The 8,869-nt window shown below is 36.4% G+C and overlaps 2 protein-coding genes across 3 annotated transcripts; one reads left to right on the top strand and one right to left on the bottom strand.

Annotated features, from left to right (window-relative positions):
- Nucleotides 1-2,424: 2,424 nt before the first annotated feature.
- On the bottom strand, nucleotides 2,425-4,242 carry LOC112805697 (protein FAR1-RELATED SEQUENCE 5-like). Its single transcript, XM_025848041.1, has one exon. The coding sequence runs from the start codon at nucleotides 4,240-4,242 to the stop codon at nucleotides 2,425-2,427; it is 1,818 nt and encodes a 605-aa protein (XP_025703826.1).
- Nucleotides 4,243-5,777: 1,535 nt separating this feature from the next.
- Nucleotides 5,778-7,548, top strand: LOC112698218 (uncharacterized). Of its 2 annotated transcripts, none has more exons than XM_072196458.1 (5): nucleotides 5,778-5,943; nucleotides 6,013-6,109; nucleotides 6,197-6,434; nucleotides 6,538-6,630; nucleotides 7,155-7,548. In XM_072196458.1, the coding sequence occupies exons 1-4, from the start codon at nucleotides 5,783-5,785 to the stop codon at nucleotides 6,627-6,629; spliced, it is 588 nt and encodes a 195-aa protein (XP_072052559.1). In that variant the 5' UTR covers nucleotides 5,778-5,782; the 3' UTR covers nucleotide 6,630; nucleotides 7,155-7,548. The 2 variants fall into 2 exon arrangements, with proteins under 2 accessions (XP_072052559.1, XP_025607351.1); XM_025751566.3 differs by having other exon boundaries at nucleotides 7,152-7,548.
- Nucleotides 7,549-8,869: the final 1,321 nt, after the last annotated feature.

Genomic DNA, 8,869 nt, shown 5'->3' with positions numbered 1-8,869 from the left:
ATCAATATTTAATATTGAAAGCATCTGTACTTTACAGTAACCTTTTCATTTGAACTTGGTACTTTAGCGCAAATTTTGGAGTAAACAAGGCACTCATAGATACAGCTTTCTTTTGCCACTGAAGTAGTTTAGGCAAATTATTTTATCCTATACTGGGCATTACCGGAAAGTTGAATATTTAAACTTATTTAGGTGTGGAACCGGTGACTTAAATATGTAAGGTCTCTTTTGTGTTGACTCTCCATGTCTGGCAGGATTGGGTTTCTGTAGAGATCAATGTTACATACTTAGATGTTGCATATGCTCATGTTAGTATCTATCTATCTATCATCATTCATTTCTTATTATTAGCACCCTTTTCTTTTCTTTTATGTTCTTTTACGGGGAAATCAAAATGAAATTAGCCACTACAATATCAAACATTACAGTCCTAAATTTTCATCATTTTCGCATGAAGTGGCCATTACAGTCCTCTTTGTGATTTCATAATTTATACATGTTGATTTATAGCATCATTTTCACATGAAGTGGCCATAACCAGCTCATCTTTGTGATTTCATAATTTATACATGTTGATTTATAGGAAAGATTTATTTTTGGGTATGTATAAATTCAGGAGCCAAAACTTATGCTAAAAAGATTTATTGGAATCTTGGATCTTATAAAAGGCCTAGTGTGTATTTTTGTTTATCTATTCAGCTGACTCTATTTAGTTTTAAATAAGGTTCATGTGTTGTAGCTGCCTGTGCCTATACATTATACATTTTAGCCTTTTAAATACCACTTATTTTAGGTCAGTGCCTACTGATGCAACTACAATATCAAACATTACAGTCCTAAATTTTCGATTAGTTACCCAGCAATACTTGACAGATTCATTGGTCCATAGAGGAACACACTGAGGTTGATGACTAATTTCTGCAGATATTCTTTATTTTTTTCAACACCATTTCTCAGTCCAATTGAGACAACTAAATATGCAATTAATCACTACAACAATGCCCCCCCCTCCGGAAGCTAATTTGCCTTTCTGAAAAACACCTGTGGCAGTTAAAAATAAATGATAGTTGCAGATAAAAGTAGATAATTGTAGTATTACTGGAACTGCAAACACAAGCCCTTCACAGTCAAATTAGTAAAACTAGCAAAGGTGGCACTCATAAAATAGAAATTTGTTTTGTAGGTTAAGCAAAAAATTCAGCAAAATCCCTATCAAACAACACCAAATGCCTTTCCAAGTGAGCAGTGAACATTATCACTTTAACCTATACATGAACAATAAAACAATAAGACCATCGTAATTTAAAATTGTAGAGTAGGTAATCCTGGAACTCAAACAAATCAAATGTGAACCTTTACCCTGGGAACGAACAAGCAATTCATGAAGCATCACAATCTTTGCCTAACCATGAGATATTCTATTTAAACCCTGATAACAACCAAGCAATTCATGAAGCATTACAATCTTTGCATAACCATGAGAAATTCTATTTGAACTAAAGGTATCCTAGTAGGTCTTCAATAACATTAATGTCAAATATGAATCTCCCAACTGATTAAAAAATGCATCAAAACTTTACAGGTAAAATTTACAAATAAATTAATTAAAACTCAACATCCATGTGATGACATCTTCAACCGAAAGGACCACAACAAAATGGAACATACTTCATTTCCAACAACCCCACATTGATTGGCATTGTTGCAAATACTATGTATCCCGGCCCCTTTTCCTGCCACGGCTGTGGCTTCTCCTCGACCTGGAAACTGATTCCTGCAACAAAATCAACATGTTCTTTAATAGGGAAACATATGGCAATTTAAGAAGCAGCATGAACAAACTAAAAGTAAATGCACACTGTAGTCAATTTTAACTTATAATTTGATTATAAAATCTAAACTTCATAATTATGGAGCACAACATTGATGTCATTTATGAAGAAGAATCAAACCTCATCCGCATTATCTTCATCTGCCAAACAGTTACGGCGGTCATGACCAAACCCAAAGCACCTTCTGCAACGTCTCCCATTCTTCACATGAGTGCTGCCTCGAGGAGCACCCTTTGACCTTATGATATGAGGATTTCCAATGTCAATGTCATTTCCAGCAGGATGTGCCTGTCCACCCTTGTTGCCTATGTAGCACATGGACTCTAACTCGTTAGACGTCTTCGCGACTACATTGACCACTTTTTTGTAGGTTTCTGAACCCCGAGCTCCCAGGAAGCACATCTTTTCGAACAAGCAGCCCACAACGCACCGTACCTAACGCGGATTGCCCGGTCCGGATCTGATTGGACCTCTATTGTGCTAATTCTATCGGATTTGGCATCTTTACACCACCTCTTGAGAACCAATCGATCAGGCAACTCTTCTACGTCCAGCTCTTTCAGAACGCAGAATATGTGACCACAAGGAATACCTACAGTATTCCACAACTTGCATGAACACTCGAACTTGTCAGAACCGCATGAACACGATGTGGCTTTCTAAACTTCCTTAGCATAAACTTCTCAGTGCTACCAAACCTATCCTTGTGCAGTACAATCATCCCACCAACACTCTCGATTTGTTTCTTTACCTCGAAGAATATTTTCCTTGTGTACAACTTACTAGCCGACCGCTCAAGAGACTCCAATCCGGTTGTCAGCACAGGATCAGTATACAATGACTTGTAATCCGCAATGAACTCGTTGTTGCAGTAATCTTTCACAACACGATCGAGGTTCTCTACCAGCTCAAGCAGAAAATTTCCAGATTTTATAAATTTCTTTAATGATGAGTTGATGCCCTCACATCTAGATGTTGTTTGCAAGCCTGCACAAAATTTGTCACACAAGTAAGCATGCGCCCACTGCTCCTTTTTCTCGTATGTGCTTGCAATCCAATCATTATCCTCCAACCCAAAGCTACGGACCACTTCTGCCCAGTAATCTTCAAATTCCTTAACATCAAAATGGCCATACACAGCTGTCTTGAACGCAGCACAGAAATCACTATCTTTTATTTTTTGAAGTGCATTCCGAGCAAGGTGCCAGCTACAGAGTCGATGGGTCGCGTTAGGGAACTCACTCCGAATCGCCTCCTTCATAGACTCGTCACCATCCGTGACAACAACTTTTGGCTCCTTACTCTGCATAACCTCCAAAAAACAGCCCAACAACCATTTATATGATGGAATCTTTTCATCCTCTAGCAAACCAAATCCAAACATAATAGTCTGCCTATGGTGGTTAGTACCAGAAAAAATAACCAGAGGCCTATTGTATAGATTCTTCTTGTAAGTGGAGTCAAATGCCAACACATCTCCGAAGCACTCATAATCATATTGCATGTGGCCGTCTGACCAAAAAAGATTACCTAGATGCTTCTCAGCGCAGTAAGAATATTTTACAACTGCTAACGGATCCATCTCAATCTTACCCTTTAGATAACTAATTGCTGCCGCAGCGTCCCCTTCAACAATGCGGGATTGCCGAACATCATCCATATAGTTATACAAATCCTTCCTGATAAAGTTGACATTCCGATATCCACCACACAAGTGAGCAAAGAACCCCATGATTTGAGTTGTCTGGAATCCAGCCTCATGCATGCTATGTATGTGAGCTTTGTCTCCATCAGTCAGCTTCCGATGCGGCGCCATTACGTTGGTGAAATCCGGTGGGGCCAAATCGTGATTATGATCCACAATAAACGTTTTCGTCCTCCACTTTCTAGAACTCATGTCCAAGTATACAACATACTTGGCATAACAATTGGTTCTTGTCTCTGCTTTATGAGCCCTCTTCCTATCGACCCTCTCATAGTGCTTCATCTCACGCAAACCTTGTCGATTGCAATAAAAGAACTTCTGCACGATATTCCCTTCCTCATTTTTCACAGAATCACCCTTTCGTACAGCGAATCCAGTTGCCTTCGCAAAAGCCACATATGCTTTGTACGCCTCTTCCACACTATTATACTCAGCTGATTCCAATGCGGCGGCAGTTAAAACCGCTGATCCCAATTCTTCGTCACCATATTCTGTGTCAGCCGCAACGTGTATTCCAGTTGGTACTGGCATGGAACCCTCATCACCAGCCACTGAACCATCTTCTCTATCCCCTGCTGCTGATTGAACTTCCTCTGTCTCTAGTGACCGTGCAGCACTTCCTTCATCATCATCTGTTGAGTCCGTGCTCCATCCATCAGTCCATTGGACGGAGAAATCAGAACTTCCTTCTCCATGGCTTTCCATCTCAAATTGGCAGCACTATGTAAAGAAATTCTCATTCTCAAAAAGGCTAACTATTAATACCAAAGACCAAGGACAAGATATCTGATTAGCAGAACGGCTAACAAGATAGATCGATAGCGGAATTAAATTAAATACTACAATTAAATTAAACACAATCAACAAGACAAAAACAACATGCATGATATTTGCTACGAAAGAACATGATAACATGGTGCGATGAATTAAATTAATAACTGGCAACACCACAAAAGCACTATGCACCATCATGGCTAACAAGGAAGATGATAAATTCCTCCATTGAATTAAACTAATTAATTTAAATTAACCATAATGGCTAAGAATAAAGGTGAACTTATTTGCTACAATAAACTAATTACAATCCACACCACAAAAAAAGTATGCAGGTCACGAAGTTAGTGCAAATGCTCTCCACACTGAGCAATTCTTCTTGGGATTTAACTGGGCATTTAAGTCGGCAACATGCAGATTCATCGTCAATCATACAAGAGACAAATGTGATGTAAAGAATAAAACAAATCAAAAGTTACACTTACCTCAGATCAAAGGTGGCTTCGGCGTCGATAGCCACCCACACGGCGGCGAATGTCGCGGACCTGGAACGACGCAGTAGTGGCTGAATCTGCTACTGTACCAAATGCGCCCGAACCACAAGATGATCAACAACTAGAATCCTCCCCCGAAACAACCGGGGGCTGACTCATGAAACCACCGGTTAATAACTCACCGCCAACAATGGCCCAAGTTGACCGCAACATGAACTCTGGGTGATGGTCGCCGTCCACAGCAAAGCTTTCAAACTCAAGTGTGGAGAGCTTTTTGGTCATTTAGGTTTTTTTAGGTAGCTTTTTGAAATTTCTAATTGGCCCTTCCTCTAAATCTAATTAACTCTCAAGATAATATTCCTAATTTACCATCTAAATTTTTTACCTTGTATAATTACCTAAGTTACTATGGTCAGCAAAGTCAAACAAACCTTTGGGTTTCTACTTACTAAGCCACATGCCAGCATTTATTTGGTTTGGCCCATTTAGTCACCTTAGCCACAAAAAAATATAAGCCACCAGAGTCTCTACCATGTAAAAAATGAATAAATATGTTATAAATAATTTATATTAGTAAATAAAATATTTAAATTATTTATTTAAAAAAATTCCTAATTTCACTCGTAGCTCGTAGGATCTCTGCGGCATGCAACCAGGTAATACATCGTCTCCAGTTTCTCCCTCTTCTCATCAAATCGTTATGCTCTTCTTCCTTGCTAGGTTTCTTCGTCTCTATGAATATATGATGATTATTAGTGATAAACGGAGGTTTGATTAACATATGAATAATATATGATCATGACTAGAAGCAACTAATTAGAAAAACTTGCACCACTTCCCTATGCTTAATTAGGGTTTCACCTTACTAGAATTCCTCCTCTAGAAACTAATTGAGCTCGTAATTATTTATTCTTTTCTATATACAAATCATGGTTTCTGGTTTGTGTTTCTATTGAAATTATTCAAAGCCAGCACGCATGGAACCATCGCGAATGCCATACAATCTTAGACCTCGTGATCGTAAAGTTGACTACAGCTATCGAAGACCAAAAAGGGTTACACGTGAAGAATCTATTAGGAAAGAGGAGGAGGAAATACAGGTTCAACTTGATGATCCTATTAGACAAGAGGAAATAGAGTAAGTAAACGTGATTTTTTGGTTATTATAACATACATTATTTCTTTTATTTATAAGTGCCTTTTACAGGGATCAATATGAACGCTTATGTAAGAAATACTATCTTGAGAAACTGTTTCCTTATCCATTAATGGCAATGAAGCACTACAACAACGACAGGAAAGAGGTTTATTATTAACATTTCATTCTTATGTATTTCTGTTGATTTCCTTTTTGGTGTTTACAGTTTTTTTCCTTGTTATTTGTTTTCCAGGAGGAACAATTTAAGGTTACTGATCATGTTCGGGATATATCGATGTGGTGTGGGAAGGTTGGTGGTTTTCATGCATTGCACTTTAGGGCTAGGCCTAAAAGAGTTGGTGAAATCTTGCCCAACTCATCAGATGAAGTTCCTACTGTGGATTTTTTTGCCTTGATCCATCGTATGCCTAATGATGAAGTTCATGTGAGTTACTGTGAGCGTAATCCTAATCCGAACCCTCCAGAAAAAGGTATATATTTTCTCTTAACTGTTGTTTGCCTTGTTCTGTGAATAATAATGTTGCCACTACAAATTGTTAGCAATTTATTTTCACTTTTTGTATTATGGTGCAGGTACTCCTCTTTCTCGATATGTTCCCTTGCGATGCGAAGTTTGTGGTCTTGCTGATGCGGAAGCTGTGAAGGCAAAAAATAAAGGGAAATGAGGTTTTGTTTAACTACTACTTTCTGCTCTGCTTTTGATCATACCTTTCCCTGCAAATAATATCCCAAATCGGTCTCTGAAGGTTTTTTAAGGAAATAATTTAGTCTTCAACAAATTTTAATCAATAAATTTGTTTCTAATCTTTTATTTTGTTAGACATATCAATTCTTATATCAAATTTTAGTACAAAATTAGATAAATCAGTCTCATCCGTTATTTTTATTTTTGGTATCGAGAATATAAGTCCGGTCAATTGTTATTTAATAAAAGACATAATTGTCCTTAAGAATTTTTTTTAAATTCTCAAATCAATTCCTCTATATAGACAAACAATTTGATATAGCTGATTTGTTTAGCAAAAAGGTTTAGAGACTAATTTAGTGATTAAAATTTGTTTTCGACCAAAATTTTCTTAGAAAATGAATTGAGTATTACTCTCTATACTTTTATTCAACATGCTTATACATGATGTTAACTGTTTTGCGTTCTGCGTTTTTCCTTTTTGATTTTACATTTGATGCAGTAGGGATCCAAATGTCCGAAATTAATGAACTATTTGAGAGCCATGATACGATGTGCCCTTTCAGAGAAGACTTGAAGGACTGTGAAGTACCTTTTTAGAAGTACGTAGTTATAACTGTTGGTTGGACTTTTTTCTAATTGACAACACAGTAACTGATAACACAAGCAGAGAATTCAGTTTCCTTCATGTCTATTGTTATCGTTACTTATTTTTTAAACAAAGCTTGCATCTTGATTTGGATTATGTATCCTGGACATTCTTGGCATTTGGTAGATGCAATAGAGTAATAGACTATTTTCTTTGGGTCATAGATGGAATAGACTAAAACCCAAATTGTTGTGGTACTTATAATTGAAGCCAAGAGAGCTTGATATGCATTGACCCAATTTAATCTCAACTATTTTTAATCTCCCAAAACACGAAGCTCAATCGTTTGCAAGAGGTCTAAGGTATAGACACTGAAAAATATCCATACCTATGGACATTTAGGTGTCTTCTTTAGTAGATTGACATGTGTTGCTAAAAGGATCTGAAAGTTTTAGAAAATGCATATACTCTGGGGACAAAACAGGTGGTGATAGGAAATCAGATTTTATTTATCTGCCTTATGATAGAGATTATCACTAAAGTTAAAATGCTTGGTTGTGTGAGTTTTTGCGAAATGATCTTTTTCCAAGTGATTTTTTTTTAAATATCTTTTAGAAAAATAAATAATTTAATGTACGGTTTTAAAAATCAAATCGAATTGGTTGATTGGATTGAAAATCGGTGATATTATTGGTTCGGTTTTATAGAAAAATCACTAATGAAAATCGGTGATATTTTTGGTTCGGTTTTAAAAATCACTAATGAAACTTCTTTTCTCCTATCTTTTGATTCTCTTTTCAAGTGCAGCATAACAAAGGAGGGAGGAAAAAATACTAGGGTTAGTGTCAATTGGGAGATAGGCTGATCATTGGGCTTTTCCCTTCAAATTTCTTTTTGATGGTTAAATTAGGAAAAAAAAAAGAAAAAGAAGGAACGATTTTAAAAACAAGAGATCCTAGTTTTAGTTTATATCTCTATACAAAATATGCACCGAGTCATTTATTTAATATTTTTATTTAATTTATTTTTTATTTTTTTTCATAAAAAACACAAGTATTTAAAATATTAATCTAGATAAATTATGATATTATAATCTACAATAACTGTATGCTAGAAATTATATTGTGTTTAATTGGAAGAAAAAGTAACTTTGAAAAATGATTAAAATTTTTAAATTTTTAATAAATTTACTTCAAATTAAAAAATAATATGCTGTCAAAAAATTTCATTCAAATCATTATAGTTAATTGTTTATACTCTGATCCAATGAGTGAAAGTCAGGTCCAATAATGTTAAAAGGCCCACCAAGAAAGGTAGGCCTCAGGGTAAGCCCGACTTCTTCTAAGAGGTCGGATATCGATTTCTCAAGAGCAAAAGCCCTACTCGCTCAAAGTAGATCAACTGCTCCCTAAAATCTCTACAGCATCTAGAAGTTGAATCCCAACAAACTCGCAAGATAAAGGAAACGCTTATCTATCAGAAAAGATAGAACTACTCCAACAAAGGTGGTTATCTACTCTACTACAAATACACTGGAACCCCTAGATATAACTCACGTTCTACTCTACAAAAATCTGCCTAAAACCCTTACTAACTTAAATATCGGAGTCTCTTGTAGGTACCACCCCCAC

The sequence above is a fragment of the Arachis hypogaea genome, chromosome 6 (genome assembly GCF_003086295.3).
Source record: "Arachis hypogaea cultivar Tifrunner chromosome 6, arahy.Tifrunner.gnm2.J5K5, whole genome shotgun sequence".
Taxonomy (NCBI): domain Eukaryota; kingdom Viridiplantae; phylum Streptophyta; class Magnoliopsida; order Fabales; family Fabaceae; genus Arachis; species Arachis hypogaea.
The sequence above is the reverse complement of the archived record's forward strand: the minus strand, read 5'-3'. Positions and strand labels throughout refer to the sequence as shown.

Bases quoted from the DNA above. Each gene is read 5' to 3' on its own strand.
- LOC112805697 (XM_025848041.1), bottom strand. From the start codon at position 4,242: ATGGAAAGCCATGGAGAAGGAAGTTCTGATTTCTCCGTCCAATGGACT.
- LOC112698218 (XM_072196458.1), top strand. From the start codon at position 5,783: ATGGAACCATCGCGAATGCCATACAATCTTAGACCTCGTGATCGTAAA. The intron at 6,110-6,196 runs GTTTATTATTAA...TTTGTTTTCCAG, and splicing joins ACAACAACGACAGGAAAGAG to GAGGAACAATTTAAGGTTAC. The intron at 6,435-6,537 runs GTATATATTTTC...ATTATGGTGCAG, and splicing joins TCCGAACCCTCCAGAAAAAG to GTACTCCTCTTTCTCGATAT.